General features: G+C 47.7%; 1 protein-coding gene across 1 annotated transcript; it reads right to left on the bottom strand.

The window, feature by feature from the left end:
• Window positions 1–4,872: 4,872 nt before the first annotated feature.
• On the bottom strand, window positions 4,873–24,564 carry LOC102449038 (ras-related GTP-binding protein A). The gene is made up of 10 exons (XM_075896672.2): window positions 24,256–24,564; window positions 23,086–23,119; window positions 19,999–20,098; window positions 17,830–17,896; window positions 16,856–17,078; window positions 14,519–14,614; window positions 12,108–12,230; window positions 9,096–9,187; window positions 7,471–7,586; window positions 4,873–5,415 (listed from the first exon to the last, which is right to left on the bottom strand). Exons 2-10 carry the CDS (start codon window positions 23,110–23,112, stop codon window positions 5,318–5,320), a joined length of 942 nt encoding a protein of 313 aa, XP_075752787.1. The 5' UTR covers window positions 23,113–23,119; window positions 24,256–24,564; the 3' UTR covers window positions 4,873–5,317.
• Between the last annotated feature and the right edge of the window lie 678 nt (window positions 24,565–25,242).

Below are 25,242 nucleotides of genomic sequence, written 5' to 3'. Positions count from 1 at the left end.
TGTACGTGCACGCCATACAGGGAGAAGGGATATGTGTGCACGCGCACACGCGCTGTAGAGGGAGACGGGGTCTGCATGTGTGTGCATGCACGCGCCGTACAGGGAGAAGGTGGGTGTGTGTGTGTGTGTGGAAGCAGCTTTATAATATGAAAGGGGCTCTGAGAACCACCGTAGATACCTTTGTGACCCTAAGATCAGTTGATCTCACAAAACGCTTATGGGAAGCGAAGATTCATTTTTATAGGCTACGTGCCAAGAAAGGGAAGGATTCTAACTTGGAGAGTGAGTCGCTTCCTCTCTGCTGTAGCCTAGCTCCGACAGCAAGGGGAAGGAAGTGGTTATGGAGCACACACACAGCGTGACAGCGCTAAGACTTGTACCAAAGGACTGGCACTGGTGCAACCCGGCCTTTTCCATTTCGAAGGAAACCGCTGAGCCTACAACACCTGCCCCAACCTCAGTCCTGGTAAAACTGTCTAGACTAAAGACAGGTGGCAAAGAGTTGAGATGATGTGGGAAGGAAGGGTCAGAAAGACAAGCAGCATGGCAGGAAAAAGTTAGCGCCCCAGGTACGCTGAGGACTTACAGTGAGACTTAGCGAGCAGCTGAGTTTTTGTATAGCGAGCAGCTGAGTCGTGAACCCAATACAGTATTCTCTTCCTCTCAAACATGTTCACTGAGCGTGCAGCGTAACACTACATCCGGCATATACCCGTCACACGGAGCCCTATGAAACCTTAGTTCCTGCAACACACGAGTTACATTTGCATCTTTCACCAAGACTTTCGTTCCATCCACAAGGTGGAGCCAGGCTGGCCACAACGGTACCAAAATCGTGATTTAAATGCCACTGGACCAGTTGTGTGGGACGATGACCCTGGTCTGGGAAACACGATTTCTGTAACAGCCGCAGCCACCACGGGACGGGGGCGGAGGGGAGGGCCTCACAGCTCCCAAAGCTCAACACTGCCCCCTGCCAGCCAGCAGCACTTGTAGCTCCGATTCACGCAAGGGCACCGACTGCTTTTCAACTGATGGTTGCGATTGGACTATCCCTACGCTGCACCGTAGAGGCAGCAAGCTAGAGTAAGCCCGTAACGATTCAGCCTTCACAGCAGGTAGGGCGTGGCACCAATCGGAAAAGGAATAGCCAATCCAGTTGGATCTGCCTTCATCACAAACTCCCCGTGCAGTGTGCACCTGTGTGAGTGATGCAAGAGCCCTTCCAGCTGACGGATCCAGACTGGACGCTGCTGCTTTGGCATGCCACAATGAAAAGTGCAGCCAGCAGCCTGTGAAGGGCCCTTCCTAAGCATACGTGCACTTCAAAAGACTTACAGTGCCCCCAGCTAACAGCACTGTGGGCTTCTCTCAAAACACACCTGACAGCAAGAGTTTAGTGTGAAAAGCTGAGCACTGGGCTTCGCTGCAGGCTCACACCCATCTGTACAAACAACTAGGTGTCCTGGGTGGGACTTTCTACCTCACCCTTAGAGACTAACAAAATTATCAGGGCATAAGCTTTCGTGGGTAAAACCCACTTCATCAGATGGATTGGAGTGGAAGTTACAGAAGCAGGAGTGAATATAAAGGAAGATGCTGCTCGTGTTAATGAAGCTAATCAAGTCAGGGAGGAAGATTAGCATCGTTTACACAACCAACTTCTTCTGTATATATACTTCTGTAACTTCCACTCCAATCCATCTGATGAAGTGGGTTATACCCACAAAAGCTTATGCCTGGTTAGCCTCTAAGGCTACGTCTTTCACTATGCGGAAGATGGACTCTTCAGCGATCGATCTTCCAGAGTTCAATGTAGTGAGTCTAGTAAAGACCCGATAAATTAAACTCAGAGCGTACCTTTGTTGGCGCTGGTACTCCTGCTCTCTGCGAGGAGTAAGGGAAACGGATGCGAGTGTTTGTTCCCAGCAGCCTCCGCTGTGAAGACTATGCAGAAACTCAAATTAAGGTCCATCAGCTCCGGCTACATAAGTAACAGCTGGAGTTGCACATCTTCAATTTGACCTTCCCACAGAGTGAAGACATGGCTTTAGGTGCCACTGGCCCACTCCTTGGTTTTGCAGATACAGAGTACCGTGGCCACCCCTCAGACTAGTCTGTGCAGCAAACACAGGTATGTGGAATGAGGAAGAGAACTTGTATCTGCCTGGAAATGGTCCTGTGATACATTGTCAATATGGTTCTGCTTTTACTCGCTAGCCACAGCCTGATTCAGTTCTCCCGCAAAGGAAGCAGAGAGGCAGTTTTCACACTCAGAGCTACTTTTCCATTTTTAGCATTCGTTTTAGTACTCACGGAAAAGTAATGGTGGGACTTTCTACCTCACCCTTAGAGGTCCAGCATTCAAACATCTTCCCAACACACTACTCCAACCTGCGCTGATCTGGGAGGGAGAGGGGGAAGTATGGTTCAGCTGTGTCGGGTGGGGCGCAGGGAGAGAGAGATTACATCCAAGTCGTAACGACAGACGTCTCCGCCTTCAGAGGCTAATGTTCAGAATCTGTAGCCAGAGGCCATCTTCCGCATCCTTAGGAACGTTGGGAGTTGACTTCCTCTGTAGATGAGAGGATTATTCCAGGAGTGGGTGGGTGAGATTCTGTGGCCTGCGTTGTGCGGGGGGTCGGACTGGATGATCATAATGGTCCCTTCTGACCTTAGAGTCTATGAGACTCGAGAGCCTCCTCCTGCAGTGTCGGGATCCTCGTTAACTGGAGGTTTCACTCAGTGAAGTTCCGTGAACCTTGCCCGCATAGTAGCTCAGCACCGAGTCGGTCTGCTTTGTCAGAAGAACACTGAGGGGAATTCTTGGGTGGGGAAAATAAGCAGGAAGAATTCCCCTGGCTGAACTCCGAAGAGGGACAGTACGCAGTAAGATGGCGGGGTACGTAACAATTTCACCACTTGCTGCTAGAAGCAGGGACGAGGTAAAGCTGGTAGTGGCTGGCAAGCCATGCCAACACCTCCCAAGCCACTTCTAGACAACTAGGAACTCTGTTGTACTTTTATAGTCCAGTCGGAAGCCTCACAGGTATTCAAATGTCTGAATTTTCCACATACATCTAGGCTATGTCTAGACTGCAAGCCTCTTTCGAAAGAGGCTTTTTCGAAAGTATCTTTCGAAAAAGCCTCTTTCGAAAAAGAGCGTCTAGACTGCAAGCAGTACTTTCGAAAAAGCAAGCAGTACTTTCGAAAGAAAGCAGCGAGTGAGTCTGGATGCTCTCTTTCTAAAAAGCCCTGTTGGCATTCAAGAACGCCTTTTTTCGAAAGAGCACTTTCGAAAAAAGGCGTTCTTCCTTGTGAAATGAGGTTTACCGCCGTCGAAAGAAAAGCCGCGTTCTTTCGATTTAATTTCGAAAGAACGCAGCTGCAGTCTAGACGCAGGTGATGTTTTTTCGTAAAAAGGCTACTTTTTTCGAAAAACCCCGAGTCTGGACACAGCCCTAGGTAATACTTCTCTCTGTCTTGACAGCGCTGGTTGATGATAGCTCTGATCATACAATATCTTTATAGAAACATGCCTGTTTAGTAGATGTTTGGGGCACTAGTATATCATGCGAAGATTTAGAGAGGATAAAAATGTGGGGCCATCATATTAGCTTGTCGTAAGATCAGATACATGTCACATTTCAGGGCTCACAACTTGAAAAGCTTAGCATTTACTAGGTTGACTTTGAGACGATAATAGAGTGAGGGATTATAACCCGTTTTAAACTCAATACAACCTGTTTTTCCTAGACTATCACTGTGTATGCAGAAATAACCGCTCAATGGAATATCGGCCCATTCAATACCTTAGAGGTTACAGCTTTTCCTAATTGGCTGTGCTTTTGTTTTCCAATGTTTACTGGTGAATCAAGCACAAGTCCAGTTGAAAAAAAAAAATCAGACCATCATGTAGAGGTGCACCGGCGTCTAATACTGTCATACTGCCTTTCTGATTTACTACAGCCAAAGGCGAGTACAAAGGGACCTGACAGAGCCAAATGAAGCAGCAGAAGACAGCTATAAAAAAGGCAGATAGAGTTCTTATTTCAATGCCTCCCTTATGGTCTAATGGTTAGGATTCCTGGTTTTCACCCAGATGCCCTGGGTTTGACTCCTGCTATGGGGAGTATTCACTGGACTAAATTGCCCAGGGAGGTTGTGGAATCTCCATCATTGCAGTTATTCAAGAGCAGGTTAGAGACACACAATGGTTCCCAAACTTTTTGGCGTCACGCCCCTCTTCTGATTTTTGAGAAACCCTCACGCCTCCCCTCCCAAAAAATAGCAGCAAAACTTGGAGTGGGATTGACGGGGCTGTGTGTGGCTGGGTCGCCTTGTGCCCCCCTTGGAATTTCTTCACGCCCGCCCCAGGGGGACATACTTCCCAGTTTGGGAACCCATGGTCTAGACGGTGCTTGGTCCTGCCGAGAGGGCAGGGGACTGGACTCGATGACCTCTCAAGGTCCCTTCCAGTTCTTGTGTTCTATGACTGAGTGCAACATTTTCAGGGGGCAACGAGACCTGTTAGCTCATCTGACCTCCTTAGACTTATTTGCCCTTCTCAGCATCTCCTTGCTCAGGAGGAGCAAGACCTGAATGCAAGAACTATATCTTACAGGACTATTACTTTCAGCTCCTGCTGTACAACACGGATGATTTTCATTCTGGTAAGCCTAAAATCATAGCCACAAAAAGGATTACACATGGTCTATGACTCTTCTGCATTAAATGAACATTGACACAGAAGAAAATCTCTCTCAAATGAGGATCTGGATTAAAAGGCCCAGTAATACAAAGAGAGAAATGCAGCTGTGTATAATGCAAAACCACAACATTTAAAAAAAATCACTTCCAGAACTCTGGAAATCAAAGTTCCTGGTAGCAAAAATTTATTTCCATGACTGAAGACAAGGAGAAATTTATAAATGTATCCCAGCAACTTGTTGATAAAATAGTAATATTCCATCCTTGTGATTTATACAATCTGAAATACAGCAAAACACCCACAAAGGCGTCAATGTGCGTGACTACAGCAACCAGGCTTATCAGGCCAAGTGCAAATCACCTGCCCTTGCATCTTCCCCAACCCCTCGTGTGCCAGGAAGTCTCTCTTGAAGGTCCACTGTGTATCCAGACATTATCCGAGTGACTAGTGTCCAATGTTAAAAGGAGAAAAAAAATAAAGAAGATTGCGGTGGTAAGCAGCACACTCATTTCAAAGCCCACACAGACACCCACATTGTTAGATTCTCCTAAAAAACCCTGCAGTTCCAACTTTTCACCCCCAAAGACCATGTGGCCTGGCCAGTGTTCAGCGCATGAGCAGACTGTGCTTTGGTCCATCCACTCTCTCCAGCTTCTCAAAGTGTTTCCTAGCGTTGCGGATGTTGATCAGTGTAGCTGCAGAAGCTAGTGGGAAGAAGAGGCGAGAGAGGAAAGGTTGTGAGTAATTAGATCACCAGGAGTTCACACACGCAGAATGGGAAGCGACTCTCTAGGAAGGAGTATGGCAGAAAGGGATCTAGGGGTCAGAGTGGACCACAAGCGAAATACGAGTCAGCAGCATGACACTGTTGCAAAAAAAAAAAAGCAAACATGATTCCAGGATGCAACAACAGGAGAGTTGTGAGAAGTCACAATCTACTTTGCGCTGATTAGACCTCAATTGGTGTACTGTGTCCAGCTCTGGGCACCACATTTCAAGAAAGATGTGGAGAAATTGGAAAGGGTCCAGAGAAGAGCAACAAGAATTATTAAAGGTCTAGAAAACATGTCCTATGAGGGAAGGCTGAAATAACTGGGCTTGTTTAGTTTGGAAAGGAGAAGACTGAGGGGGGACATGATAGCAGTTTTCAAGTACCCTAAAAGGGTGTTACTAGGAGGAGGGAGAAAATTTGTGCTCCTTGGTCTCTGATTTTAGGACAAGCAGCAATGGGCTTAAACTGCAGCAAGGGAGGTTTAAGTCAGACATTAGGAAAAACTTCCTAACTGTCAGGATGGTTAAACACTGGAATAAGTTGCTTAGGGAGCTTGTAGAATCTCCATCACTGGAGATATTTAGCATTAAGTTAATTAGACATCTATCAGGGATGATCCATTCTAGACAGTGCTTGGTCCTGCTGTGAGGACAGGGAACTGGACTCGACTTCTCACCGTTCCTTCCAGCTCTAGTGTTCTATGAGACACAAGCTTCCTGGGAAGGTTGGTTAGGAAGGTTCTCCGTAGCGTACAATGCAGGGGGATTGGTTCACCGCAGCAGGACTGAAGCCACAAAGCTCCGTGGTTTTGGTTCAGGTTACCCCCAAACTCCATAACTATAGGTTTCACCGAGTGAAATAAACAAGATGAGTTACCACCTTGTTTAGCACTAAAGAAGGAATATTTTACAGTGACCAGTGTCGGATTTCACTGATCCAACTCTGGAGAGGAAAACTGAGTGATGGAAACAGGACTGTCCCTCCTAAAGGGCCTAGTGCTTAAGAAGATGTCTAATGAGCTCTAGCTGGTCTGTTCTGCTACTCCAAGGTCCTGGAGGATAGACTGTAGGGGGTTCAGCAAGCCGGTTCAGGTTGTTCTGCCGGATGATGCCAGAGTGGCACCGTTTGAGACCCGAAAGGCCATCACCCTAGTGATGGTGTACTATACTGATGCAAGGTCTGTTAACAGGAATTGGAATTATGGGAAGAAGTTGTGTTAACTTTTTCTTAGCTTCCCACACGTCTGCTTCCAAAGGATAATGTCACAGCTGGTAGCAAGCCCCCGGTCTGGTTGAATTAAGTGTATGGGGCTAACTTGATAATGGTAATTAAAAAAAAAAAAAAAAAAAAAAAAGGCAAATCGTGGCACCAGGCCCATGAGCCATAGCGAAGTCTCCGATCGTGTAACACAAATAGCAGTTTCCCAGTGAGCAATAGGAAAATATTGTATATACAAGGGCCCGCACACTCTGGCTGTAAACAACGGTAACTGTACCCATCCATTTCTTCTTTAGCTAAAAAGGGAAACGCAGCCATAACTGAAACACTAACAAAGCAAAGACATTCACCTAGGAAATGCCCAAATTCTAGTTTAGGCCCCAAACTCCCAACCCAGCTGCCAGATGAGGTCCGTCAAACAATATTGACTGTTTGCAGCTTCACTGAAAGAGACGGGTTACCTGCCATTCGTATCGATCACCATGCTGAGAAACAGAAGAGAGGACGACACGCAAAGATCATACTGTTTGCAGTGCATGATCAAGCCTCCTTTCAAGCTATGTTCCCAAACCTTGGTGCTGACCAGTTAACACATGTCAGGCCTACCCACAGTTCCAGAACTCAACTGCTTTCACTGTCCTGGGGGACGGGTTGATTGTATAGCGTACACAGGTGCTCATCTACGGTATCAAGAGCCAAATGCCAGTGTAACTCGCTCTTGGCCCCTGTAAAAATGACACAATCGATGCCTAAGCATTATTAAACTTACGTATGGAAGGGTCAGACATGACCACCATGACATATGTGTTTGATGTGAAGATGTCAATGAAAGCAGCAAAGTTAGAGTTCCTGACTTCCATGCTCTGGAAAGAAGCCGCCAGCTTACTGTGAGGAGGAAAGAAAAGTGAATTAACTCCTGTTACGGGACCCTTTCAGAAGCATGTACATAGCACCTCATGTCTAAAGACCAGGTTAATCACATCATAACAGCACAGCTTTGTCTGTCAAATAAGAATTGAGCCAGCAGGTGCCACTAGGGTTTTTTTTTAATCTATCCAACACAAAATAGCCACAGATGTTGTATTTACTTCCTGGTTACAAAGCTTGAATACAATGTAAGCAAGGCTCTCTAGTCAGTGCTGACTGGCGAGTGTGTTAGAGTTCTCTCTTTTTACACTCAAGTTAATTAAAAAAAAAGTTTTTACGCTGCACAATGATTGACTGACCCGTTTGCTTGAGTTTACCAGTGCACGTGGGAACCATTCAGCACAAAGTTGACAATAGCAGAATGACCTGGGACCCACAAGAGAAAAGAGTAATGAACTGAAGACTTTGGAAGCAGCCTACTAAATCACGCATGTAGCAATTCAGCTGCACCTGCCCTATTAGTACATAAGGGCATAAGAACAGCCAGACTGGGGCAGACAAAGGCCCATCTAGCCCAGCGCCCTGTCTTCCAACAGTGGCCACTGCCATATGCCCCAGAGGGAGTAAACAGAACAGGGTATCATCAAGTGATCCCTCCCGTCACCCATTCCTAGCCTCAGAGTGAGGCTAGGGACACCATTCCTACCCATTCTGGCCAGCAGCTATTGATGGACCTAACCTCCATGAATTGATCTACTTCTTTCTTGAATCCTGCTAGTCCTGATCTTCATAACATCCTCTGGCAAGGAGTTCCACAGATTGAATGCGTGCTTCATGAAGAAAAACTTTCTTTTGTTTTAAACCTGCTACCTATTAATTCCATTTGGTGACCCCCTAGTTCTTATGTTACGCTAAACCTTTTCAAATATTAGGAGTAGAAGGGCAAAATGGAGCAATTTGGGGGAAAAACACTATTTTAAAGCTTAACTTTGCCTTACGTCTTCTGTCTTCCTTTTCTGACTGTTGCTAAATTTGTTTGGACAACTGCTTCCTCTCTCAAATCAGCTTTTTGGTTCTCGCGCCCATAACTAAGTGCTTATCTTAGATTTACAGTGCCAGCAAGGGTTGTCATTAACTGCCACTAGGTCACGAGTTCAGTGCTGTAGCTTCTCCGCAGAGCCCAGAAGAGGGGGAACGGGAGCAAAACCATTCACAACAAACCTCTTTCAACGAGCACCAAAAGAAAACAAGAAAGGCATGAAAAACAGAACGAGGGTTAAGTAGGATACATTCTAACACCTCTTTGAATAAGAACTTTTTGGGTGGTCTGTTATTCATAGAACCATTACTCACTTCAAGGCCTATTTGTGCTACAGAGACGTTACCAGGCATATCTGGCTGGACAGAGTCATCCTGTCTGTCTCGCCAAGGCAGATGATCAATGCAGCAGAGTAGAGAAGATGGCACTGACCCCATCTGAAGATTTCCAAGTCTTAAGAACATAACTACACAGATAATCCATCTCACCTGCAGCTCAGCTTGAACTGTTTAATAATGTTGCTGATTTTCTCAAATCTGTGGATATCGCGCTGTTCTTTGCATTGATAATGGGAAATAACCTGCAAGGAAAAGCGCCACAACTTAGCAATCAAAGCACAAGCTCTTCCCCTCCACCATATTTTCTAATAAGCCCCGAGGATCTCGTCCCCCGCAGAAGGATTCAACGTGCCCCCCGAGACAAGGAGAGGCAGAATGCCATTCGGAAAACTGTCACTATGGCAATTTAGATTGTATTTACATTTAAAAAAATAATAATTTAAACTATTTAATTGCATCGGTGACACCAAACCTCTTATTCTTCAGCAATACTATAGGATTGTGACGCATTCTGTGCAAAATAAGTCATGTGGGAAAAGCTGGATATGTTACAATAATCAAATTTGTACGCATCATTTTTGTATCAAGTTAGGAATATTGACTATGTATCTATTTCACATCCTGGGCAACGCCCACTAAGCAACATGCTCTCAATCTAGGTGGTGGGCCAGGAAAGATAATGAGTCATTAGGAGGAAACAACAAGACTTACGAGAAGCGTATTTTCTCGAGAAGGCTACCAACAGCCTTGCAGGAACAACTGCTGTGACACTAGAGACACGTGACCAGGTCATCTGGTGCTGAACTCCATCTGGGCACGTCAGTATTTTTCCACTGACTGGCATGGGAACCAAGCTTTGAAAGAAAGGATTCCCGCCCCATGCAAAAGCTATGTAAGGGGGGGGAGGGACATCACTTCCTACCCAAGACGACTCATGGAAATGGACCGAACTAGGGGAAGAGCTGGGCTCAGGCTAAAGGGATTTTTAGCCTGGGAGTGGAACACTTGGGGATTCCAAGCTGTACCGAAGGGCAGCTTGCCCCTTAAGAATCTGCAGCCTGCTTTTATTTCCTCTTGGGGCGCGGCTGCGACTAGCAGAATCTGTTAGTCTAGCTATCTTTTGTAGTTAATACACTTGCGCCTGCTTTACCTAAAGCCAGCGTCCAGGAATCATAACTTGGAGGGAGAAGCTGCTGCATATTCCTCCCCACTGAATTTGATGGAATTCTAGTTCCCTACACAGCGCAAGGCAGTATAATTTTGAGTTTATACTCCAGACAGGGGGTGACCTGAGAGCTGGAAGATGCCTTCGCTGTTGCCTTCCTTTGCAGGGGCTTGTTAAAGCCCCTGCATATACTCAGTTGGGTATGTCTGGATCTCTGTGTATGCTGGTGAAAGTGCAGGCTGAAGTCTGGAGTCTTCGGCAGCTTGTCACAGCACCACAGTGTAAAAAGGAGCCCAGGATGGTAGGTTTGGGGGGGGGGGGAGGAGGCCCTCAGTGGTACCCCAGTTCCAAGTGGCACCCAAGTGAGAATCTGTCACAACACATGCAAATGAACATGCTTGTATCTGGACCCAGCAAACCCTCATGCTGTATGCCCATGCAATACGATTACCAAACATGCATAATGAAGGGTTTGAATTTCTTTAAGAGTGTCTGAAGGATTTCTCCTTCTGCGGGGAAGTTGTACAGATGTGAGAGCAGAACAGACTCTAAAAACCAGGTATTTTTAGTTTTGTAAAAAAGTCACTTTCAAGCTGAGTGAGCGCGAGAAGTTTTTGCACCAAAAGTACCTGTTTTCTAGAGTCGTGAAAACAGCGGTTTATTAAAATGCATCATCGATCACTGGTGCTATCCTTATTTACAAAAAAAATTCCAGAAACTAGCAGAGCATGTTGGAAGATAGCAAGTATTTACAAAGAGTTACTTCAAGAGAAAGAAAAAGATGCGGTTGCCTACATTTTCCATTAGAAAAACAAAAATGTGGTTTGTTGAAAAGTAGACTTTCCAACAAAATAAAATTTCCACAACAGTTTTCATTTAGGAAGTAGGATGCTGTGTCCAGAAAACAACTTTGAGGAAAGTTTCCAACCATCTCTGAGTATCAGGTACTCAGCCACAGAGACACATGAACAGCTGAAGCATCACGTAAGGGAAAGTGCAAACCTGCAGCTTTTTCGAGTCAGAATAAGGCTTTACCCTTGTGTAGTATGGAAGGGAATTCCCTAAAACTCCAGGAGTGGACCAGTGAGCGGGGATACGAAACTCCCTTAGGGCACATCTACATTACAGCGCTATTTCGAAATAACATGGTGAACATCCACACAGCAAGTCTGTTATTTCGAGATGACAGGTTTTTTATTCCAGACTAATAAACCCTCATTTCACGAGGAATAACACCTATTTCAAAATAGCAGTAGTGTAGATGCTCCACTGCTGCTATTTCAAAACAGCGCCTCCCCAGGGCCATTTAAACTAATGACTCCCCAGCGTTTCCTGGGGCTCTCAGTCGAGGTAGTGCATCCACGTTAGGGGAGCCTGCCTCGGACTAATTGTGAGGCTTCCCTGTAGTGTGGACGTGCTATTTCGAAGTAGTTATTTGGGGAGTTGTTATTCCGAAATAACTTATTTCGAACTACCCTTGTAGTGTAGACATACCCTTACAGACTGGAGCAGGCAAAGGTGAATCAGGCATTGCTCAGAGCTGAATTGCTGAGTGGGAGTTTCAAGAATTTCATAGGAGCACCCGGTTCATGCCAAAAACAAGAGAATTGGGCCTTGTCTACAGGGGGGTAATAGCCCTGAATAGCTATTCTGCCACAACTCTCCATGGGGGCATGGATTCCGCACCGACTGCCTTTGTTCAGTTTAGCTCAACGCACAAAGCTCCTGCGCTTCACATTCACATCCCACTGCATTTCGCAATAGCCTCCCCGAGTAGGCAAGGCGGGACTTCCCCGGTCACAAGACACTGCAGAACTTTTCATTCAACCTGGGACTTCTACCTAGATTGTATTAGAAGCACCAACCCCACAAGAACCCTCTGCACTCTGCAGTGCTTTTCATGCAGGGAACCCTCCCAATGATTCTAAAATGCCCCCTAACGGGATCGTTCCTTGGAGCCAGCGGGCACAGCACACAGCGGGGACGGCAGTTCTCACCAGGAAAGTGGCTCTCTCAAACAGAAGGACTTCGTCTGCCTCGATAATCTGAGCAAAGTTCCTCAGGTTCATTTCTAGTTGCTGGACATTAGGAATCAGCTGATAGACTATACTGGACCAAGCCTGTCAGAAGATAGAAACACAGTAAGCGCGAGGAGGATTTCGTAAGTGCGCCCACAGCCTCCCTCTTTCATTATGAAAAGTGACAGACATGGTAAATTCAGGCTACGATCAATAACTGAAACGTGAGTTATGCAAGCTTCTCCCATCATCTGCCCACACGCTTCAGTTACAGCTGCGGACCCTCCCACGGGTGTTACCTTCCCCACACTACTTCCTGACCTATCTACCAGCAATGGCACATTGTGAAGCAGGTAAAAACATGGCCGAGATTAATCTGATGCCATCAGATTGTTGGTGATGTCTGGGCTGAATGTGAATCCACATTTCCAGAGGAGAAATGTTTATTGTTCCCAGCTAAAGCCTCCGGTTTTACTTTTCTGCTAATTTACAAGCAGATCTCTGCCGGGTGGCCATAGAATTAGCAGCATTCCACAGAGATGCATCCCAGAGGTGCTGAGCACTGAACTACAGCTGGTTGCAGTGAAGTTACAGGTGTTCAGCCCATCTCAAGATCAGGCCCTCAGTCTATGCCTATGCCAAGGCTAGTAGAGGGGGATTTGCTTGTGTGCCAGAGTTCCAACATACAGCAAACTAAACCAAACCACTGGTTTTCATAGGCATTTCTATGGTGCATACGAGAACAGCTGAAGTTTCACCCTGTCTAAAGGCAGAAGGTGCAAAACATTACTTTTCAGTACAGAGCTCTTATGGGGCTCCTACAATGATGTAGCTCTGTCTCTGGGCACCTCCAGTATGGAGCATAAACAAGAGCTCCCTCAATGATTGACGGCAGGGATCCTTGAAGGAGAAAGGGTAGCCAATCGGTAACTAGATGGCTCTCAAAAGGGAAATGAGATCGCTGCCTACTGCAGGAGACCAATGTACACACTAAAGACACTGACAAAATCAATTCAGGAGGGTGTAGCCCGGACCAGCCTCATTCGGGCATGCCATGCCCTGTAGGCTGGGACATTCCCTGTCCTCGTGGATGGATTTTAAGAGGCGTCCAGTTTTGCCTCCCAGTGAAATTGGTCCTGCCTTAGGCAGGGGGCTGGACTTGATGACCTGCTGAGGTCTCTTCCAGCTCTATGGTTCTATGAAATCAAGGGAATTGCCAGAAGAACTTCAGTCTAGCAAGACACTCTTGCTGCCTTTGCCCTCTGAGATGGTTGTGCCACATTTGTGACAGACCACTAGAACTGGAAGGGACCGTGAGAGGTCAAATCCAGTTCCCTGCCCTCACGGCAGGACCAAGCACTGTCTAGATCATCCCTGATAGATGTCTAATTAACCTACTCTTCAATATCTCCAGGGATGGAGATTACACAACCTCCCTGGGCTACTTATTCCAGTGTTTAACCACCCTGACGGGTAGGAAGTTTTTCCTAATGTCCAACCTAAACCTCCCTTGCTGCAGTTTAAGCCCCTTGCTTCTTGCCCTCCCCTCAGAGGCCAAGGAGAACAATTTTTCTCCCTCCTCCTTGTAACACTCTTTTAGATACTTGAAAACTGCTATTATGTCCCCTCTCAGTCTTCTCTTTTCCAAACTAAACAAGCCTAATTCTTTCAGTCTTCCCTCCTAGCTCATGTTCTCTAGACCTTTCATCATTCTTGTTGCTCTTCTCTGGACCTTCTCCAATTTCTCCACATCTTTCTTGAAACATGGTGACCGGAACAGGACACAATACTCCAAAATGTGGAGAATTGTCATTTGCTCTCAGTCTGATCCATTTAATACCCATCAACCCAGTCTCTGCAGGGAGATCTTAACAGGTAATGGGGAAGGATGAAGGTAAGGAAAGTCTAGGCTGGATATCAAGACAAGCTTCCAGAAGGGGGAGTCATCTCCCAAGCAGCGATGGAAGCCCAATAACTTTAGTCGCTGATTATCGGACAAGGTCTTAGAAAACGGAATATGGAAATAATTCTGCATTGGCTGCATATAGTCCTGTGTTAAGGGAAGTGGAGGTTCCTTCTAAATCAACTGGGCAGGGAGGACACAGGCAGCGTTAACCGGACGCTATAGGACTATGTACCACAATACCGATGGGAGAAGGGAAAGGCAGATTTATTTTATGAAGCCAGCAGCTGAACAGCCATCAGCCTCGCCCCTTGAAAACCCAGAATGGAACCTCCCGTTTCAAGACAGCATTTCAAAGTTAAAGGGCTAGAAGAGACCCCTATAGCTATGGAATTCGGCAGCAGCTGACAATGCAGCTTACGCACCCAGAGAGCAGGAGGCAGACGAAAGGAAATGCCACACAGAAGAGGCGCATTCAAATTCAAACCTTATAAAGCGTTTCATCCCAGATGGACGTTCTAAAGCACGCACACTCCAGTGGGCGGGACAGACGCCGCAGGTCTTCCTCCCTCTCTTTAAAAATCTGCAAGAGGGAAGTTTGGTATTTTTAGATGCACACGCACATTCCCAGGTTTGGAGAATAGTTCTGCTGCGGTCATAGACGAACAAATCTGAACAAGGACTTCATGGGCATTCAGGTCAAAAGATGGAAGAAAACCTCTCCAGTAAAGTGAGCTGCATTAACTAAGCTGGTCTGGGTTAAGTAGTCACTGCATAGCCCCGTCCTACTTACTCTGTTTTTGTCAGTTATGATTTAAAAATATCAGAGATGGGTCAAAATAAGACTTTGCATGACTTGAGAAATCATTACAAATGGCGAACAGCTAGCAGTGAGCCCCCTGGTGTGGGAAGAGTAAATTATTCATAGTAAATTCACTAACAAAATGCAGATTGCCGGCTCCACCCACACCTATGAGACAGGTAGTCTCAGAAGTGAGCGTTAGGAGCGAACTGTGATATGGAAAAATCATTTCTGTTCCAGACCGATGTGTTAACAATATGCCGAAGATAAAAAACATTTTGATTTTTGACATTTCTCCTCTTTCTCTGATATTCAAATCCACAAGATACAAATCCACAGTCCTTAAGATATTCAAGATTCATATGCGTAAAAAAAAAAAAAAAAAAAAAAAAAAAAGAGCCCAAACAGGAAAGCTGACCCATGTCACAGGGCTAATCGTCTTGATTTCAACAAGTTATTTTTAATTGGTTTTCAGGAGCATGAAAGCGGAGAACATCCATAAATCTCCCAGTTGACTGCGAAACCCACTAAGACAGACACCAAGATCCACAACATAATTTGGCACTACTTTCAAATGTCAGAGCACCAATTAGGCACAAGCAAGCAGACAGAATCCATGACTCAAAGGAGTCTAGCAGATACCTCAAATGAGTTCCTACTACAAGGAAAACAATGCTTTTGAGTCACGTCACTGTATGATTTTTGCCCCATGCCCTTCCTTATTTTCAGGGACTGGCTAGAATTCACACCAACCAGCTGTACATGGATACTGGTGTTAAATGCCAGATAGCAAGCTGAAATACCAGCCTGACAGATCCAGTTTTCATTTAACTTAGGCTGAGTACAGGTCCTTCCTGGCCCCTTCCTAGGGAGGATGGAAGGTAATAGTCCAACAAGCTCCAGAAGCAAAATGCTTTAAATGACAGCTGGAGTGACAAAGTGCAGCTTGGAACCCTAGCTAGTATCTGCTGAGTTAAGAGCCAATTTGTTTCATTGAAGAAGTTTGTCTGCCCAGGGAAAGCCAGCCTGTGGTTTCAACAGGGGACCACTTCTCTTTTCTGAGCCTTGTACATCTGGACAGGCTGGAAGGACTAAGAAAGAGTGCAGGCTTCTCTCACTGGAACGCGAGGACCAAAGACAGGAGCTCTAGGTCTGAGCCAACTGCAGAGCTAGGGGTGTGCATGTGTCATACGGACACACGGCTAACCCACAATGTGAACTTCTCTTCTAACACAGGAGTTGGGTATAACTCTCATTGAAATATTACGATGGCTCAGAGTTAAGGGAGAGCTCAGCCCCCCATAGCACCCATTGAGAAGAATGGGGAACGCTACTCCCGTCCTAGCAACAGGAGCTGCTGGGCACTTTAGAACGCCATCCTTATGAGTTGCCACAGCATGAGCACTGTAGTACTTGGCTCTCCTTCAGCCCGCCCAGACACCTGAGCAAGACGATAGATCAGACTCAACGCCAAGTCATAGACCACGGCCCCATTGCTTACTACTGTGCAGCCTCTGCGCTGGCTAGCGCCAATGGTGGCGTGGACCTCTGTGCACTAGTACTGAGACTTCCCCAATTCACAACACAGCTAAGCAGCTGGCACGTGGTACCTATTTTTACTTAGCACACAGCTGAGCTGGATTTGGACCAGCAGCATAGCAAGTACAGACCTGATCCTTTGCAGTGCAACAAGGAGGTTAAACCTTTTGGGTTCTTCTTTGCTCCCTATCCCAAAAGTCAGTAAAGATGCGAAAACTGATACCACAAAGGAGAAGACTGCAGGTTCTTTGGCATGGAGAATCCATCCTCTCTGTGGCCATTAGACAGGCATTATACACAATGGGCCAGGAGGAGCTGGGGAACTAAGGTTTGGAGGTGGAGAGAACCTCAACTTTTCCAAAATTTCCCCACACACAAGCCTGAAACAAAAGCTTTTTGGAGGAAGTGCTCACCAGGCTAGGTTTACAGTATGCATGCTCTGTTCCAGAGCCCCTGCTGATCAGGCAATGCTCAGCCCCTTACCAGATCACGCTGGTCTTCCTGTACTAGATCCATCTTGTGCACCAGGCAGAAGATCTTGGCATCAGGAGAGTTCTGCAGAATAGCCTCCAGACATGACTGGTAGTAGTGCATGTCCTTCTCCAACTCACGACTCTCCACGTCGAAGACGTAGATCAGGACCTCCACGTTGCGGAAGATGTTGTCCCGCTGGCTGGTGAAGTAGTTCTCCATGAAGGTGTCTTGTCTGAGAAGGAGCATGACAGCAAGGACCCTGGTTAGATCAATTGGACGTGCCTGGCTTAGCCACACATCTGCATCGCCAAGGAAGTCTGCTATGTATGAGGATTGAGCTTTCAATACAGCAACGGTGGAGACTGAGGGTCTCTGCTTAGTCACAGACCAAGTACAGCAGGGGTGGCGTACGCTTACCCTTCCAAACGAGCCTTCTCTCAGTCCCACTTCAGTAAATCAAGTTTTTACAAGAAACCAAGGCCATTCATTAGAAGACTGTTCAGCCACCCCTCAATTCATTTCACCAAAGCCAGTGGGGCCAACTCCACCCGTCCGGTCCCATCTGAAGCAAGGCCCCCAAAACAAAAGGTTCTAGAACCCATTTCTAATTATCCTTTCTCCAGCCTTACAGGTAGCTCAGCCAGGTTGCAAGGCTCAGAGTCACTGTTTCAACAGGAGAAAGGGTCAGTGAGGGAAGGGAGGGAGGGTCTGCTCCCCCTGTCCCATGGATAGGTTACCTTGGGCTCCAGGATTATCACGTCAGCCCTCCTCACTCATCGCCATGTCTGAGTTTATGATGTGCGGGCTGTTAATTATATGGCACTGCTGACACTTCTAAGCGCCACTGTCAACAGTTCATTGACACACAAAGCATTCCTCCCCACCGCAGCTAAATGGACAGTCTCCTAACGTATCACACGACTGTCCTCGTTGCCACAGCCACCTCCCCGGGTTTCACAGGCAATGGAAGGGAGAGCACCTACCCTCCACAGTCCCACAGGTTCAGCACCAGGTTTCCCAGAAATCGAACATGGGAGTGCTCCACGTCAACTGGAGAGACACAAAGGAAGCCGCATAACTGCACCACGTGTACACCAAACACAGTCCAAGCGAAAAGGGAGACAACTGGAAAGTTACCACCCAGCACAGTTGAAAACGTGATTCATGGGGACTCTTTAAAGCCCAGAGCTGGAAGGGTGGAATTCAAGCTACTCAGTTTTACTAGTTATATTCTGCCATGGATGACTGTAGAATCACAGGAATATAGGGCTGGCCGGGGGACCTCACAATGTCATTACGTCTTGTCCCCTGTGTTGTGATAGGACTAAATAAACTTAAACCATCTCTGACAGGTGTTTGTCCAACCCCTTTTTAAAAAACTTCCAATTATGGGGCCTCCATGGAAATCTACTCTAGAGCTTAACTATCGTTATAGACAAGGAGTCCTGTAGCACTTTATAGACTAACAGATGTACTGGAGCATAAGCTTTCGTGGGCAAAGACCCACTTCGTCACATCCGTCAGAAGTGGGTCTTTGCCCACGAAAGCTTATGCACCAATACATCTGTTAGTCTATAAGATGCTACAGGACTCCTTGTCGCTTTTGCAGATCCAGACTAACACGGCTAGCCCTCTGATCCTATCCTTATAGAATAGTCCGAAATGTTTTCCTACTATCTAGACTCCATGTTCTACCTTCAGTGGATTTAGGGAGCAATTGATCACCATCCTCTTCATAAAGTCTTCAGATACATTACGGACATTTACCAGGTCCCACTCATGCCTCTTAAGACTAATTATGCTCAGGTTTTTTAACCTTTCCAAGTAGGTCAGGTTTTCAAAACCTTTTATCATCTTTCTTGCTCTTCTCCAGACTGTCTCCAACTTGTCCACATCTTTCCTGAAGCGTGGTGCCCAGAACTGGACACAATACTCCAAATGAAGCTGCACTAGTGTCAGCCAGAGCAGACCATGTCTTCCTGTGTCTTACCTACAACACTCCCTTTAATACACTCTAGAATATTAACCATTTCTGTAGCTGCAGAATATTGCTGACTCATTCGATTTGTGACCCACTATAATCCCGAGGACTTTCAGCAATACCACCACCTAACAGGTTATACCCCATTTGGTAGTGGGGCATTTGATTTCTCCATCCTAAGCAAAGTTCATCTTGTTGAATTCAGACCAATTCTCCGATTTGTAAAGGGTCGGTTTGTTGGTTTGAATCCTAATTCTGTCCTCCAGGTGTTTGCAACGTTGGTGTCATCTGTCTATTTTATGAACACTCACCACGCCATTATCCAAGTCACTGATAAAAATATCAAATAGTACCAGGTCCGGGACGGATCTGTGTAGCACCTCAATAGATACATTCTCCCAGTTCAACAGCAAGCCAATATGGCCAACACTCTGCTTTATAAATAACCAGCATCTTGTTCTTCTTGGAATACTTATCTATCTGAAACCCCTTTTAAGCACCTTAATCTCTGATATATTTGGTGTCTGAAGACTTTAGAACCAGGGAGGTCTTCTAGGCCCAGGGAGACCTAACTTTCTTTGGAACCCACTTTGTGACAGAACAGGAAACCCCACCATACATGTAATCCCCTGTAACATAAGGATTTCATATTTCCCAGGGAGCAGAGTGTGTCACACTGATAGATGTGAGCCATGTTGAGATTGAAGGTTGCAATTACAACCCTTCCTTCAAATTAACAGCTTTGCAATGTGCAAAACAAATGCACTAACTCAGGTTAACGAATCATTCTGCAACACATAGAGGTCTTTCTTCTAAGTCTGCAGAACCCCACATTCTCCTGCGGACATGGAGAAGTCAGGTCTCTTCTGGAGGGTTCATCAGCCATTCTGAACTCTTCATGAACAGGCAAGGTCAGGGGAAAAGCACCAGCGTGCAAACTATTTTCATCAACATTTAAAGTCACCTTTTGTTCCACAGCTTAAAAGGGAAGGACCATGCCACCTCACCCACATCTAAGGTATTTTGACTCAGATTTTTAGCCAGACCCCACATGGAGGGGTCCAGCAAACGTCAGAGACACCGTATTGCTCTGTCCGCAAAGGAAAGGTGAGCATCTCCTTATATCTTTCCGCAGACGGTGTTAAGTGTTAACCAGAGATCAAGATCTTACTTGTGGCACCAAGGCGCCGTGTGTCTCTGGCGATGTAGTTTGCAAAGATAATGGATCTCATGCTGGTCTTCCCAGACCCACTTTTACCCATCAACAGCACCTGGTAAGGAAAGGCAGGAGAGGAAAGAGTTAAACTACTACGAATACCGGCTTCTGCGTGACTCTTCAATGGATAAATACAAATGGTTTAAAGACAAAAGGCCTAGGTAGCCCCATGCAGAAAGGGCTTGACTTGCATATGTTGCGATTTGGCCACCTCAGAGAAGCCTAGCAAACAAAAGGGCTTCAACCTGAGTGACTGGGAGACAGGTGTCCTTAATTCCTTGATATTCATGGCCAATGAACAAGCATTACACCACTAAAAATTCTGTAGCTCCTTGTCACTTTTACTCAACACTCAAATAGATCACCATCTTCTCCTTGGCTTGTGCTTTCTTCTTTCCCCTCAATCAGACCACTTTCCCGGAGCTGCATGTCCTGTTTCTGCACAGACTGTATAGTTGCCTAAAATCCAGAAGAAAAATAACTGTGCTACCTGATGTAGGGATGTTAAATTTTGATTAATCAGCTAATCGAGTAGTCGATGGAATTTCCATCGACTACTCAATTAGTCGATAACGGGGGCACTCGCTGTCCCACTGCACCTCGCCCTTTGAAATGTACAAGAGCTGCCAGCGGCTCTTGTATATTTCAAAGGGAGAGCGGCAGCAGGTTTGTGCCTTTGAAATGTACAAGAGCTGCTGCAGGCCCTGTACATTTCAAAGGGAAAGAGGCAGCAGAATGCAGAGCAGACACTGCTGGCAGGGTTCCCCTCTGTGCATCTTCCCATGAAATGTACAAGAGTCGCAGGTGGCTCTTGTACATCCCAAAGAGAGAGGAGCAGGAGTGGGACCAGCACGGGCGTCACCGCTCACACCGTCTCCCTGCTGTCCCTTCCTTCCGCGGAGACAGTCTCACGGGGTGGGGAGGGGACCTGTTTTTAAACCGGCTCCCCCCAGCACCAGCTTGTGCTTCCCCCCTTACTGCTTCTCTCTAATAGAGGCAGCAAGGGTGGGGGAAGCAACTAGTTGCTTATCGGGTAGTCAACTAGTCACTTACATCCCTGACTTGAAGCTTATTCATCCTCCTCTTGATCTCTGTGCCAATATAAACTAGTCACTATGCACAAAGGCATCACAGAACAGGACAACTAGGCACATTTCTGCTACCCACCTTGGGAAGAGTTCACAGCTGGATTTCAGACATCCAGAGAAGAGCGCTGTTTATTTTTCACTTTCCCAGCCTCCACACATGTTCTCCAAATGCACTGGCACTTAAGGTGAAAGCACGCTGCTCCCGACTCATCAGAGCCCAAGGATTCACTGAGCCCAAAACATTTCATCCCGAACATTTAAAAAAAATACGTGTCCTCACATGAGCTCTTGACCATTGTGTCCTGTCCTGCCAGTCACCATCCTTACATTTTGTACTGTAAGAATAAGATTCTCCTAGTGGCATAGCGAGGAGGGGCGGGGGGAGGGGGAGTTGCCCCCGGGCGCCACGCTAGAGGGGCACCAAGTTAGCTGCCAGGCCACTTGCTTCCGGCAGACAAGCCACCAAGGCAGGGCCAAGCGGCGGGAGCGGGCACTTCAAAGGCCTATCTGGGAGCCCACAGCCCTTGGCTCAGGATCCGCTGTCGCCCCCGCTGTGCAGTTTGGCACAGTTTTGCCTATGCCCGGGTGGGCACATAACACCCTCGCTATACCACTGGAATCTCCTCCCTGACTGAAATGAAATCCAAGTCCAGTGTTTAGATGTGAACATGCTGGAAGGCAGAAAGAAGTTTAAAAGCAGACAGGGTAGCTTAAAAGCTAAGGTAGCTTAGTTTGACTACCCACTACTAAGGCATAAAAGCAATCTCAATCTTGCTTTCCAGATCAGCAGGCCATGGAAGGAGACATGGTGATTAGTTTCTGGTGGGGAAAAGACTCATTCTGCCTTTGACAACACCTCTGAAATCTTATTTTAGACAGCAGGATTTAAAAAGAGATGCAACTATAGGCTGAAGCTATCCCACAGAATCTTTAGGACTGGCAATAGAGTATGAGTTAGAAAGACACCCACTTGACTCTCCAATTCCAGAGTTACAGATCTCAGAAAACAAAATCTCAAACTTAACCAACAGACATGGAATCCACACTCCCATACCTGGTCACTTTTCTGAGAAGAATCACATTTATAGGCTAACTAGTTCCCTTTCAAAAGTAGCTCAACCACATGGTCGAGGCACAAACTAGTTGAATACTCTCACTGCATAACAACATTCAGGATAACAGGCTCTGGTGGACTTTGCAGCAGAAGAATGGAAACTTATTTTTCTTCAAAGAGGCAGACAAGGCCTGTAATGTGTTTCAGACTTTTTGAAGCTAACCCTTAAGTATCATGTTGCCGCCTGGTTGCATACAAGAGGCAAAAAGAAGCGAGATCTGATCTTGTTTCACAACAGTGATGAAGAAACATCTGTTTGAGTGTTAGCCTGTTGTAACAGTCAAACATAGCACTATCCAACTTAAAACCAATTCTAAATTCACAGATGTGAAATTCCACCACCAATCCCTTCATTGGCTTTTCAAAAGGACTAGACTGCAATATATAGGGGAAGAAGTGAAATCTAATCCAAGCATAACATACAAGAATAGTCACATTCTTTGGATAACAATCGTACGCATTTCTAATAATTATCACTGTAAAATCTACACTCCTAGGTCCGAGCAGAGGAGCTGTATTTTCATCCTTGGTTCCTATCACTGAGGCAACAAAACTTCCCTTGAAGTATCACTTGAACCCCTCACCAAACACATTTTTCCAACTGAGCTCAGATGTGTTTCATTACACATTTTTCTCCCCTTACTTAGGTAAAAAATTAGTGTTATTTGTCAGGAGGCTATTCAACTAGCGGTAATTGGAAGGTTCCACCTTGCAGAAACCCAGCTGCTCAGGTTACCAAATTATTTAAAAATGTTACTTTACCAGGATCAAAGGGGAACTTGATCAGTATTTGCCATTCTAGGTATCAAAGAGATAGCAGGCACAGAATCAAATTCTTACCTTTTTCTTCATGGCTGTGCTTGGCATCACCCACCTACAGATTTAAGACAAGACACAAGCACCCCTGTTACACAGCTGTACTTTCCTCTGCTCCAGTTAACAACTCCATCCCAACCCGGATAACAGGGCCAGCTACAGAAGGCACTTTACAACTTTTGTCCCAGGCAAAAGAGCTGAAGGAACAAGCACCCTCATAAAGAGAGCCTTAAAATGCCCAAGCTGACACGTCCCTTGGTTACATAGTTAAAATAGATCTAAGCAAGATAAATTCAACGTGGGGTGGAAAGTAACCCCATTACACTGCCAGATTCCCTCCACCGGCATGTCAAATGCCTAACTTACTCCCTCCCGCCACTTAGCACTGCCAATTAGCAGCACTTCTATTCCCACATATAAAATAACCCCCGCACTACTGTTCCACAGACCACCCACTTTCTAAACCTCCACAGTAAGCCATTCCCTCCAAACATGCAAACCCGTGATCCTTCTCTTTTACACCAAACCCCTCCCCGTTAGGCACCCAGGGACACACTAACCACCCCATGACAAACTAGTCACATGCCCCAACATCCCACAGGAGCCTCCCGCTTCCCACCACCCCACAAACTCTGACATTACTCCCTGGGCAAGCTCATCTGTAGCCCTACACCAACCTCCCCAAACACAGCATCTCCCCCTCCCTGCCCCTGCCACCCACCCCTGGCCATGCTAACTCCCCCGCAGTGGTCCCGCTGCGCCCCCATGCCCCTAAGCCCAGGGACTGATACCCCAGTGAGATCCCACTACCCCCCCCCACAAAGACCCCCTCATAGTCCCTGTCCCCTCCACCGCGCTCCTCCCCCCAGCCCCCCCCACACCCTGCTCCCCCCGCCCAGCCCGGCCCCCCCACACCCCGCTCCCCCCCAGCCCGGCCCCTCCACTCTGCTCCCCCCGCCCCCCCACTCTGCCCCCCACCCTGCTCCCCCCGCCCCCCGGCCCCCCCACACCCCCTGCCCGCCCCCCCCGCTCCCCCCCCGCCCAGCCCGGCCCCCCCACACCCCGCTCCCCCCCAGCCCGCCCCCTCCACTCTGCTCCCCCCGCCCCCCCACCCCCCCACACCCCGCCCCCCCCCCTCCACACCCCGCCCCCCCACCCCCCCCTCCACGCCCCCCCCCCAGCCCATCCCCTCACCTCTGGCTCTGAGCGCGGCGCCTCCTGGGCCAACCCCGGGCGGGGCGGGGTCCCTGCTCTGCGCCCCGGGCCGGCTCCCTGCCCAGCGGGGTCTCTCCCGGCCGGGGGGCGGGGTGCGGGTCCCGGCGCGCAGACGGAGCCAACCCCCCCGCTAGGCCCGAGGCCTCGGCCTTGCCTGAGCCCGGCGGCGTCTCCCCTGCCTCGGACGCGGCTCCCGGGACACCCCCGGCGCCCCTGGCTCACGAGACTGGGGACTGGGCTGGCTCCGCCGGTCACGTGAACAACCGCCCGGCCCTCTCCTCCCCCGCCCGTCAGGTGACTGAAGGCGGAAGACGGGCGAGCACTGCCGCCGGGCGGAGGGTGGGTGACGCCAGGGCGGCCATCTTGCGTGGGGGCAAATTGCCCGTAAGTGCGGCAAAGTTGCCGTGCCAGAGCCCAGCGCGCGCGCGCTGATGCCAGGGGGGTGCCAGGCGTGTCCAGCGCCTTGCAGGACGGGGCTCACGTGTACGACAGCGGAGAGTGGGGGTGCGGAGGGTGCAGACTGGGGTCCTGTCCGCATGGACTGGGTGACTTGTGGTGACAGAACCGAGCCCCATCTTCCTATGGGGCCCCATGTGGCTAATGGGGGGCATATCAGGGGTGTGGCGTGCACAGTGTGTCCTGTGTGTATGATCGTTGCATATATGGGGTGGTGCATCATGTACTGATTGGCATGTATGGGGTGCAGCTGATGGGGCACAAGACTGTGCGTGCTCCACAGGTATGATTGGAGCATGCATGGAGCAGCGCATGGAGTGCAGCGTTGGGCCCTGTGGGTGTGATTGGTCCATGTACACGGTACTGTATCAGTTTCCAGGGGTGTGATTGGTGCACATATGGCGGCGTCATGTGTGATGCAGCATCCAGTTCCATGTTTAGGACTAACACCTAGATAGGGCATAGAAGCAGGTCCCACGTGTATGACTGGTGCATGGACAAAGTGCAGAA

Source organism: Pelodiscus sinensis, chromosome 13 (genome assembly GCF_052426305.1).
Source record: "Pelodiscus sinensis isolate ZL-2025 chromosome 13, ASM5242630v1, whole genome shotgun sequence".
In the NCBI taxonomy this organism is placed as follows: Eukaryota; Metazoa; Chordata; order Testudines; family Trionychidae; genus Pelodiscus; species Pelodiscus sinensis.
The sequence above is the reverse complement of the archived record's forward strand: the minus strand, read 5'-3'. Positions and strand labels throughout refer to the sequence as shown.

What these genes read in the sequence shown, in the direction of transcription:
- LOC102449038 (XM_075896672.2), bottom strand. Translation starts at nt 23,112, where the DNA reads ATGCCAAGCACAGCCATGAAGAAAAAG. An exon ending in GGGATGAAACGCTTTATAAG is followed by an intron (nt 12,231 to 14,518) that starts GTTTGAATTTGA and finishes ATCTTCTGACAG; the next exon opens with GCTTGGTCCAGTATAGTCTA. An exon ending in CAGTTCAAGCTGAGCTGCAG is followed by an intron (nt 7,587 to 9,095) that starts GTGAGATGGATT and finishes TCCTCCTCACAG; the next exon opens with TAAGCTGGCGGCTTCTTTCC.